The 12,156-nt window shown below is 33.0% G+C and overlaps 1 protein-coding gene across 2 annotated transcripts in view; it reads left to right on the plus strand.

Annotated features, from left to right (window-relative positions):
* The first annotated feature begins 1,658 nt into the window (after positions 1-1,658).
* The window catches only part of LOC130444307 (toll-like receptor 6), a 101,883-nt gene continuing 91,385 nt past the window's right edge, over positions 1,659-12,156 (plus strand). For both annotated transcript variants that reach the window (XM_056779383.1, XM_056779382.1), the window contains exon 1: positions 1,659-5,735. In XM_056779383.1, the coding sequence (XP_056635361.1) occupies positions 1,870-5,718 (3,849 nt within the window). In that variant the 5' untranslated portion in view covers positions 1,659-1,869 and the 3' untranslated portion in view covers positions 5,719-5,735. The remainder of the gene's footprint in view (positions 5,736-12,156) is intronic.

Raw genomic sequence — 12,156 nt, forward strand, 5'->3', positions numbered from 1 at the left:
TTTATTTTCATCCTTTCCTTAAAGTCCGTTTTCGTGATCATATAGTCGGTGATCTGAGGTAATTGATCCTTTATGATTTTTCCTCGTATTTCACAAATTTTCTGTCCATAACTGTTTTACATCTAAAGGTTGTTCTCTCTCAAGTGACATAATGCAATTCAATGTGCAAGAAATTGCATGCAAGTCTCTGTAAACAGTAAAAGTGACCTAACCTCAAATTTTATCTAATATTTTGTACGTAGCTTAACAATGAAAATAACAGAGCTGAGTTTGACGAAAGTCAACTGATCTGTTAAGCTAAACGTAACTAGATTGCAACTTACACGTAATAAATATGAAACAAAACAGATAATGTCAAGATTTTGATGAAACAATCAGATAAACTTCATCTGCGCATGCTTTAGATCAAGAAATATTGCATTGTAAGTTGTATTGCATCATGCATATATGGATATGTATTTTTATTTATCTATTCAAAAAATTTTAAAACAAGACCCATAAATCTCGGAACTCGGTAAACAAAATTCTAAATAAAATAGATATACAAACGTGAGATATCTCATTCGAACACATTGAATTATTATTTTTCTAATAATATTTTTTGTATATCTATACTCAAATTCGATCATCTGGCACTCTTATATTTCATTGTGCCCAATTCTTAATTTCCAATTGAAGTTTGGTAATTTTATACTTTCGCGGTCCCCTCGTTTTTTAACTCTAGAAAATCGAAAAATCATCTGATTTCCATGAATTTTTTTTTAAATCTCCGTTTTTACGGCGGATTTTCGAGAAAAATTATCGGAATAAAAAAATGAAAACTCATATTAGTTTGAGGGCTTCAAATGTTCTTGAAAATGCACTTAATCACGTATAATTGTTGATAACTTTTTTCCAAACAACCAAATAAAGTTTTTTGTTGTTTTTTCATTATCTACACAAAAAAAACGAACAAATTGAAAAAGAAATTATACAAAAATGTTGATCTATCATGTTTTTACAATTAAAAATAATAACAATTTAATTAAACTTGACATTTTCTCAAATATAATCGTTTGTACATTTTTTATTAAGTAATCATTGAAGTTATGTGAAAAAAAACTTTCTCAAAATCACTTATTGCAATCAAGTGTACGATATTAAAAGCGAACTATGTAGCTGAAGAGAGAAAAATATCAGTATCGCATTTTCGTTATGATTAAAATTCCTTTACGTATTCTATAAAAAAATATATACCCCAAAAGGCACTGATTAAACTTTAAAACTGCTTAATACAAAGAATAACAACTAATTACTTGACAATAAATCGTAAATTTTTTTAATAATATAATTAAAGCACCAGGACGTTCTTCAGAACGTGTAGTGCATGAAATAATTGAATCAAAACACTCTTATGTACAATCTAAAACTGCCTATTGTTCGTTCGGTAGATTGAACAGTTTCAAAAGTTTCACTGAAATTCGTCTCGAATATTATAGATAAATCTTAGAAGAGAAGACATCAGAAATACCCTACAGTTCTTTGAAGAGTGGCGCTTACAAAATAAGGCGGGGCGCAACGTAATTTTCGTCGCCGTTCGTTAGAATTCGAGTGCTCTCGTAACGCCGAAAGCTCGTAGAATCACAAACTCTTTCAACAGCATCCTGGAATGAAGAGTTAGTCCATAGCCAACGTTCGGTAGGAGCGGTTGTAGTTTCGCTCTTCGTACGACCGCTAATTTCGATACAATAACAAAACTGAATTTGTAAAGACTGTGAAAATTTATGTGCGTTTAAAAATATCATAAAAACTTACGGTGGTTTTAATGAAAATTATGTTTAGTTAAGAAATCAGTAGAAAATCTAACATGCTATTCTGACCGAATATACGATGGCTTCTTCGTATCTCCTTGTAATTCTTCCTGTTCTATTCAAGTCAACAATAACTACAGAGTATTTACCAACTGATTCTTCTTCTCAACCGCTTCGTTATGAAGCTCCCGATGATTGTCAATGGTGGGTAAGAGAACCGATAACTTCTGGTGGACAAGATGAAGTTTCTCTGACATGTAATTTGAGAACAATTAACAGTGAATTTGACACAACCAACTTTAGCGTTATCCCGTCTGAACACACGACGTCCCTCAGGATAGAATGCAATTCAGATATCAGGTCACGAAGTAGTTTAGACGACAAAAGTTTTATTCACCTAACGAAATTGAGGGCTTTAGAATTAGAACATTGTAAGCTTGGTAGATGGCCTTCGGGTACTCTATTAGGACTGCGGGATTTGAGGAATTTAACAGTGAGAACACATAACACTTATTGGCCTGCTATGAATTTGGATTTCGCCAGAGACAGTTTTCTACCAGTACGGCAGTTGGAGAGATTGGATCTTAGTTGTAATAATATATGGTCCTTTCCAGAAAATATATTTTGTCCTTTAATAAATTTAGTGTTTTTAAACGTGAGTGAAAATAGACTTCAAGATGTTAGTGATTTGGGATTTAGAGAAAAAGCTCCGGGACTACCTCAGCCGCTCATCAGCGTCGCCGAAGATGATCATCAACAACATACCGAAACAGCAAGAACTTTGACGAATCCTTGTAATTTGGATATTCAGGTACTTGATGCCAGTTTTAATCACTTTGTACTTATACCAGCCGGTGGTTTCAGTGTATTAAGAAGACTTAAAGAACTTTATATTCATAATAACGAAATATCTATGGTAGCTGATAAAGCTCTCGCTGGTCTCAAATCTCTACAAATTTTTGATTTGTCTAATAACAAATTGGTTGCTTTACCTTCTGAACTATTCAAAGATAGTGTCGGCTCAATTAAAGAGATTTATTTACAAAATAATTCTCTTAGCGTTTTGGCACCTGGATTGTTTGCCAATTTAGAACAACTGTTGGCTTTAGATTTATCGAAAAATTTACTCACTTCTTCTTGGATTAATGCGGACACATTTTCTGGATTGATACGTCTAGTATTATTGAATTTGTCTTATAATAGAATAAGCAGATTAGATCCGTCCTTTTTTAGAGATTTATATACTTTACAAATTCTCAATTTGGAGCATAATTCTCTAGAAACCATCCCGGCCGATACGTTCGCTCCAATGAATAATCTTCATACGCTAATTATTTCCTATAATAAAATCACGTATCTCGATGCTTATTCATTGAATGGCCTCTACGTTTTATCTCTATTGGCCCTAGATAATAATCTTCTCGAAGGTATTCATCCCGAGGCTTTTAGAAATTGTTCCAGTTTACAAGATTTGAATTTAAATGGAAACTTATTGAAAGCTGTGCCTTTAGCTCTAAAAGATATGAGACTAATGAGAACAGTAGATTTAGGAGAAAATATTATAGATTCGCTAGAAGATCCGGGATTTAGAGGAATGAGTAATCTATACGGCTTAAGAATAATAGGAAACAAATTGACTAACATAAGCAAGAGGATATTCTCAGATTTACCAGCGTTGCAAATTTTAAATTTGGCCAGAAATAAAATTGAAAATGTAGAAAAAGGTTCTTTCCAATACAGTCCCAATTTGCAAGCTATAAGACTCGACGCGAATCGTCTTACAGACATCAGTGGTTTGTTCACGGAAATTCCAAGTTTACTTTGGTTAAATATATCCGATAACCAAATCGAATGGTTCGACTACGCTTTAATTCCTCAAGGTTTACAATGGTTGGACATGCATAAGAATAACGTGAGAGATTTAGGTAACCATTATAATCTCGATTTCGAATTGAAATTACAAAGTTTAGATGCGAGTTTTAATAAAATAAAGAAAATTACCGCGCTAGCAGTACCAAGTAATATCGAACTCTTGTTTTTAAACGATAATTTGATTACGACCGTAGAACCACATTCGTTTTTGAAAAAAACTAATTTAACAAGAGTTGATTTATACGCCAATCAGATTATTAGTATGGATTTGAATGCTTTAAGATTAACTCCGGTGGATCCGGAGAAACCTCTACCGGAATTTTATATCGGAGGAAATCCTTTCCAATGCGATTGCACAATGGAATGGCTGCAGAGAATTAATAAATTAGATCATTTAAGACAACATCCCAGAGTAATGGATCTCGAAAGTATATACTGCAAATTATTATATAATAGAGAAACGAATTATTTACCTTTAATAGAAGCCGAATCGTCTCAATTTCTTTGTACTTATAAAACTCATTGTTTCGCGTTGTGTCATTGTTGCGATTTTGACGCCTGCGATTGTGAAATGACCTGTCCTACAAACTGTACTTGTTATCACGATCAATCGTGGTCGGCGAATGTTGTAGAATGCTCGGGGGTAGGTTATACAGAAATGCCCAGCAGAATTCCAATGGACGCTACTGAAGTTTATTTAGATGGAAATAATTTCGCCGAACTCTCCAGTCACGCTTTTATCGGACGCAAAAATTTGAAAGTTTTATACGCAAACAATTCGAACATAGCCGCAGTTTATAATCACACATTTAGCGGTTTAAGAAGACTCACTATATTACATTTAGAAAATAATAATATCAAACAATTATTAGGTTTCGAATTAGTGAGTTTGGAATATTTGAAAGAGTTGTACCTTCAAGGAAATCTCATCAACTTTATCGACAATAGAACTTTTCTTCCATTGAAGCAATTGGAAGTTTTGCGCTTAGACGGTAACCGATTGTATTCATTCGAAGTATGGCAATTTACCCTGAATCCATATCTCGTTGAGATCGGTCTCGGTTCTAATCAATGGTCTTGCGACTGCAACTACGTATCAAAGTTCAAAACGTGGCTTCAGGTAAATTACGGCAAAGTTGTCGATGCAAATAAGATAATGTGTATGTACAACAACGTTACGAAAGCTCTCGGACCTAATATGTCGGATTTCAACGGCACCTCTTGCGTTAACGTCTTCACAGGTAGCAATAGAGCCGTAGTCGAATCTCAAGCTATGAACGATTATCTACCGTTACTATTAGTAACGATGTGCGTATTTATTGCGAGCGTAGTTATAGTGTGCGGCGCGTTTTATTACCGTAGAGAACTAAGAGTATGGATTTATTCTCGGTGCGGTTTACGAATGTGTTACAAAACGACAGCGTTCGAAGAACAACAAGACAAAGATAGACTTTTCGACGCTTATGTGAGTTATAGTGTTAAAGACGAAGCGTTCGTCAGTCAAGTTTTAGCGCCCGGATTAGAATCAGGAGATCCGGGATATAGATTATGTTTACATTACAGAGATTTTAACGTTTCTGCGTACGTGGCAGATACTATTATAGAAGCCGTCGAATCGTCGCGAAGAACGATTATAGTTTTATCTAAAAACTTTATACACAACGAATGGTGTAGATTCGAGTTTAAAAGTGCGTTACACGAAGTTTTGAAAGATCGCAGACGTAGACTGATATTCGTAGTGACCGGAGAATTACCTCAAAGAGACTTAGATCCGGATTTACGGTTATATTTGAAAACTAATACGGTGATCGAATGGGGGGATAGACAATTTTGGCAAAAATTACAGTTCGCTATGCCTGATGTTCGAAGACCGTGCGTACATCAAAGGAGTTCCGTAAATATATACGCCACGGCAACTCCTAGTCATTTAGATCGGTCGAGGAGTCCTGCTTTACCTCCACCACCACCTCCGGGGAAATTACCGCCCTTCCTGCAACATTCTTCAAGTTTGCCCAGAGATTCCAGGACCAGTATGCCGCATCCTCTATGGGCGTAGCGGATGTTTTTTAGCAGGTACGTTATTCAATATTTTCACAAGCTCAATTTAATAATAAGAGAAAGAATAAAATAATAAAAGAATTGATTACCAAATTTACAAATATTTGTCTAAAACATACTCAGTATTATCTACATTAAATCAACAAGTTTTCAAATTTGTAACAAATGTATCATAGATGAAAAAGTCTTAGAAAAACTGGTACTAAAAAAGTTCCAATGGACATTTAAGCATATTTTAACATTTTAATTTACGTGCAAATTTATACATTTTAATTATTTAACAAATTAAAAACGATATTTATCGTTATAAACCAATTATACAGGATGTTCCTAAAACCATACCACAAAATTCGGGAGGTGATTGCTCCTATAAAATTAAGTTGGGTCTTTTCTAAAACAAAATTTCCTGTGCCCACCCCCTTACGAGATATCACTCTTAAATTGTGGGTTTCCATTTTTTTTTCTAAAATCCGGGTATATTTTTAATATTCCTGTTACATTATACGGGCGAGAAATCAGCAACCATCCACTTTATTTCACATCAAAACTTTGTTTTAAGATGAAGTTTAATGATATAAAATGATAACTTACAATCCTTGTTTTATTTAAAAATATTTTTTAGTGTTAAATTGTTTTCCAAAACCAATAGCTGCAGAGAAAAAAATAAACACCATAATTTATATTTTTCTTATTAAATAGATTGGAAAATAGTAAAGATGTAAAATGTATTACGATTCATAATGAACGTTAAAAAGTAAGGGCTGCTAATTCCATCCCCGTACAATGTAAAAGTTATAAAGAAATAAACGTATCTAGTTTTTCGCGAGTGCACGAATATTAAATAATTTCAAGTTTCTAGCATTACTAAAAATTAAAACTCACATTTTAAAGGTGGGGAAATTGTGTTTTAGGAAATTTCATCATCATTTGGAAACACCCTACATAACATATATAAAAGGAAAAAATAAAATTACTAGAGGCATTGCTTGAATGAGTTAGTTCTGTGACTTTAGAAAAATGTTTTGTTGGGAAAATCATCCTCGAACATTCAATAAAGATATTTCGTACGTGGTACCTCCAATTTTGCAAATTAGGTCAACGCCACTCCATCTTATACCTTTTGGTTTTCAAACATATCTTCTACAAACATTTCCAAATATATTAATTTTGGTTTCGTCGAAAAATAGCTCTTTCTTATAATATACAATCGCCCAGAGTTGATATGATGGTATTTTTCATTAAGTCTGTGACAGCCTTTCTTTTAAAATGTTTATCGACACAACCAAATTGTCTTCCTAATCTCTCTTATGGTCTTAAATTTTCGACTAATCTATACCCAATGTGTCATATATTTTTCGAGAAATTTTCAAGATTATTTATTATTCCTTCACTGCAGATGTTTTGCTTTGATAACTTGGGGTTTCCTCCAACCCATCAAAAAACCGTCCTTGGTAGGAACGAATATTTTTTGTGTTCCAACTGACTTGACGGGCTCTATTTGGTTAATAGCAGCTTTTGTTACAAGAACTGTGCAGAAGCGGAATTTAAGCAGAAATGATATTTTCCAATCGTTCCAAGAAAGTTCCACATTAGCAGATTGGAACAAACCTTGTATCTTTTATGAAATAGAAGAAATCCTTCAAACACTTTCGTATGTAATTTTGATAGTAGTTCCTTTTACAGTTTAGAAAGTTGATGTTTAAGGATTTTAATGAAATGATAATATACGAAAATAGTTTGACGAAAGAGTGACTTAATGTTGATCAAAAACTCTCACGCATCAAAGTTCATTCATACGACTGTAGTCATATCCTTAAACGTAATCCAAGTGACGTTTCTCGTCCTTATATTCTTGTAGATGAAACTTGGATACACCATTATACTCCAGAAACAAAAATGCAGTCGACAAAATAACTTCATCCGATAAACGTACTCCCAAAAAAGGAAAAAACTGTTTTTTATTAAATAAATTGATCTCTCAGTACTCTAGGATTCCAAAAGTATAATATTTGTTGAATATGCAATAGACAACAATGAGCCTGCCAATTTCGTCGTTATTATTGCAGAAAAATTATTAGAAATGCGTGAATAGTTATTACCATCCACCATATTCACCAGATCTAGCCTCTGACGATTACATTCTCTTCGCAAACTTCAAAAATTTGCTTGGTGAAAAGGGAAGAAGAGTTGATGGCAGAGCTAAGCGCGCAGAATAGTTTTAAAAAATTGGTCTTTGAGCTTTTTGGTCAAATCCTCATTAATACATTATTTTCTCTATATTTGGTTATACTCAAGTTACAATTGATTATAAAAATATTGTTCTATATTCTTTTTAGTGCTTATTTTGTGCGCTATTAATCATTTTCATCAATACAACTTGACCTTTTATAACCCTCGAAAACTTTCTGTTTTCGAATTATGTATCTCTCTTCAAAACTTCAGGAGCACTTTGTCAAAATTCTCAATTAATAATTCTTTATAACGATGTGTCAACTCGAAGATATTTTAGATGTTTTGATATTTTAGGGTTTACTGTATCTAACGCGTTTGACGATCATTCAATTTTTACATGAAATTTCAACGAAAATTGATGAAAATATTTTCATGAAATTGACAAATTTCAATTATTAGAACCTAGTGCTTTATAAATATACAAATTGGAGATATAAAATAAAACCAAACTTTTCAAATTATAGCGAATAATGAAAATAGAGTCTTCTGTATACTTAAATCTAATCTATTTGCTCAAGTTAATTTGAAATATCTTCAAAGAGAAATTAATTAATTTCCTTTTCTCTACTCTCAAATATTTCTAATTCAATTATTAAAGCTGGCGCGAACCAGAGCAATGACATTTATTAGAACTTGTTGAACCTGTCTATTGAGGCAGAACTCGACGGAAGTCACCGCCTCATTGTTTGAAGACACCGTTTACAGTGTATACAGGTATCATCACTAGATGCCAGTGGTTGTATTGGGGTCATTCCAGTGGTGCCAACAATAACAGCGAAGCTATACAAAGATGTCATTAGGAGAATGACATCTGCGTTGTTGATGTGGTCCATGATCAGACTAACACCACATGAATATGTTTGCCATAAGCATAATAGAAAGTATAAGTAATCTGAGTTACTGCCACTTAATAGTTGATTTTGATGAAGTTGTGGCCGATAGATTGAAGAAGATAAGGCAATGTCAGATCGCACATTATTCGTGTGGTGCATCAGAAAAAATATGTTGCTCGCAGAATTACCTGTAGCTTGTTTTAAATTATTTCTTCGTGCTGTAGTGACTTTAGTCGTTGAAGAATTTGGCCTAATCGGGTCGATTTTGGGCATTTCATCTGCATGTTTGAAAAAATGTTCACGATTTGACCGTGGATGTTAGATTTAGACGCAATTTTTGCTCATAAACTATGAATTATGCATCACTCTTTCACAAAAGGCCAGGTTTAATCAACCAAAACCGGGTTATGTTACAACAAGACAATGATAAACCATATGCTGCGAAATAAGATCGAAGAACTTTGTGGTAGTGAAGTCGTACCACATCCAGCTTTTAGTGCGGATCTTGCACCATTTATTCAAATCCACGTCGAAATTTTAGCGTATGAATCCAAAGGAGATGTTGAAAATGTAGTGCGACAGTGTTTTACATCCAACCCTAAAGAATGGTTTTATATTCTTTGTTTCCTTTTTCCAACAGAACCAAGTCATCAAACAAAAGCTAATAAACTTCATTCCTCAATAATAAAATCATTAATTATAGCCACAATCTAATTTATAGGCTATTAAAGTGATTAAATTCTAATGCGGGGATGTCTGTGCACATTTTTTGTTTATGTGACTTAAACATTGAAGGTGCGATATAAAGCAGATGCTTTATTTGCAATTTGGTTGCTTAAAATAACTTTTATACGGGATGTTTAATCACTTGTATAAAATAATTACATATAAATAATTATTTATTCTAATGAACTCAAGATATTTTTAGTCGCAAAATTATAATTGAAAAACTTGATCAATGATGAATATTGATGGTTCGATTTAAAGATTACTATACGGTGTGTACTTAAAATCTTATCCCTCTTAGGAATTTTCTTCATTTTAGAAAAAGATGAAAAATTCTGGAAGCCGTTCGTTGACAACTACCTCTCAGATTTTGAAGTGGAATCTTCGATTTGAATGATATGCTCACCCAATTCTTTGAAGAATTTTTCTAACCAAGGAACCAACTCTTGAAAAGTTATGAAGCCTTGCTTCTGCTACACCAACGAACCTCTGTATGAAACAAAAGATAACCATAACTCTTCTGTTAGTTCTTTAAACAGTCGTATTTGAAATGCATGCGGGTTCTAGGTCATGAAAGTTGTCAGTTATATCAGAGCGGCTATTTTTGCGTTGTAAATTTTGGGTAATTTTGATTTTAAAAAAACTCTGCGGGAATAAGTTTCCAAATACGATTTCTTGTTCAATTGTTATTGAAAAGGAGTTGATTATTTACAGTATTTCTATCGAACCATTATTTGATGTTTGATGGTTAAAATACCTCATTAGAGGTTAGAAAACATTTTAAGTTATCATTGTTTGATCATTGCCAGCAGAATTCAATACAACTAAATAAATTCTACCAAATCATAGTTAAAAGAAAGAATGTTAAGATGTTATTTCGAAATTTTTCTATCCAAATTACCAATTATTCGTCGACTGGACAAAAAATGTCAACTATTGTCCTGATTCTCTAAATTTCTTTTCTATTCGGCTCAACATGGATATGTTGGGATCTGGATGTACGTTTAGAAATAATCTGCAAGATTTTTTTAGGATCTTTATTCTATCGCCAGCACCAATCATAAAAATTCTCTCATTTTCGGTTGAAATAAATCATACAAAATAGTTTCTTGGAAATTATATTGTTTCTAACGGTTTTTAAGAAGGTAGCTGTAATGATTATTATCATCAATAATCCTAAAATAGCTCCCTTGACGTAATTAACAGGGACTCAACTTTTTATTGGAACGGAATGAAATTTTGAATCAACTATTTTTGTGAATAGTGGTTCTACTAACACAGATAATGACATCAAAATTTCTATCATCAAAACTAAGTAAGACGTAGGAGAGATAAAGAAAATTCAATTAGAAAACATGTATAATTGTTATGAAGTTGTTACTGTCGCTGCTTAGTTGATGCTAGGAGTCACTTCCAGTGCTATGCGGATGGTATAATGGACTGAACTGGAGGAATACGAAGTGTTCATGAAGACCTCACCAACGTGCTTATCCTGTCTCTGTCGGAGTTTGCATTAGAGTATAAATTGAACTTTGCTCCAAGTGGAATAATAATTGATGTGATACAACATTTCCTCGTTTATTTTTAACAAATTGTACACTTTAGTTTATTAAATATAAACGTATTTATTTCGATTTCGATATTGTTAATTGAATAATGCGATTATTAGGCATTTTGCGCAATTTCAAACGTTATAAATTCAATAAACTCAATTTACAAATCAATTAAAGTCAATTTCACCATTAATAATACAAATGCGTCAAATTATTTGTTGCTCTATCAATTTTTAGGTTGAATACAAATTACGTATATAAAGGGTGCTTCTTCTGAATTATCTTTTTTCCAACAAGAACCTACAACGAAAAATTGAGGCGATAAGAAATTGTATCTCATAACTATAGCAATTGACTATAGAAATAGTCAATGAATTCATAAAACATAAAATCACGTCTAGTGAACCTCCAAATTTCCACTTAATCATAAAAATTTATTGTTACAATCAAAGTTTTCCTAAAAAAATCAACTATTGATGGTAACTTCTTGAGAAAAATTGATAGATCAAATCACGGGGAAAATGGGGGATCCCCTAGGCGTGATTTTTTTCATATTCTTCAAGTCTTTAAGAACGCAACAAAACATCTTTTTGTTATACTAATGGGGATTCTCAACTGTATTTAATATATTTTCTTTTTCCATCTTTCCATCGGAAATCTATCAAATCTATTATTATATTGATAAAATTTTGCTTCTGGAAATTGATGGTTTTTAGACTGTCACATATTGCATTGCATCTTGTTTTTTTTTTCCTTTCTAATTGAGGTATATTCAAAACATGAGATTTGAACGCTTCTTCAGGTGTTCCAAACAAGAGCTGTACGGCGGATGATCGATCATTTCGATGTTTTGACTGTTCAAAACCGTTTTTGTTTGCACTGATGTGTGAGAACTCGCATTGTCGTGTCTTCTACGACTGGTTTTCCCGATTCTGGTAAATAAATGCTGGTGCACTATTCAGAATTGAGCGACAAAAAACAGGTTACCATTTGTTTTGTGCACGCACAAGTTTTGTTTGATTTGGCTCACATGACGATCTTGCAATATCAGTTTTTAAGCACTGCATCGATGTTCAAATGCTCAAATAGCAC

Source organism: Diorhabda sublineata, chromosome 5, assembly GCF_026230105.1.
Source record: "Diorhabda sublineata isolate icDioSubl1.1 chromosome 5, icDioSubl1.1, whole genome shotgun sequence".
NCBI lineage: Eukaryota > Metazoa > Arthropoda > Insecta > Coleoptera > Chrysomelidae > Diorhabda > Diorhabda sublineata.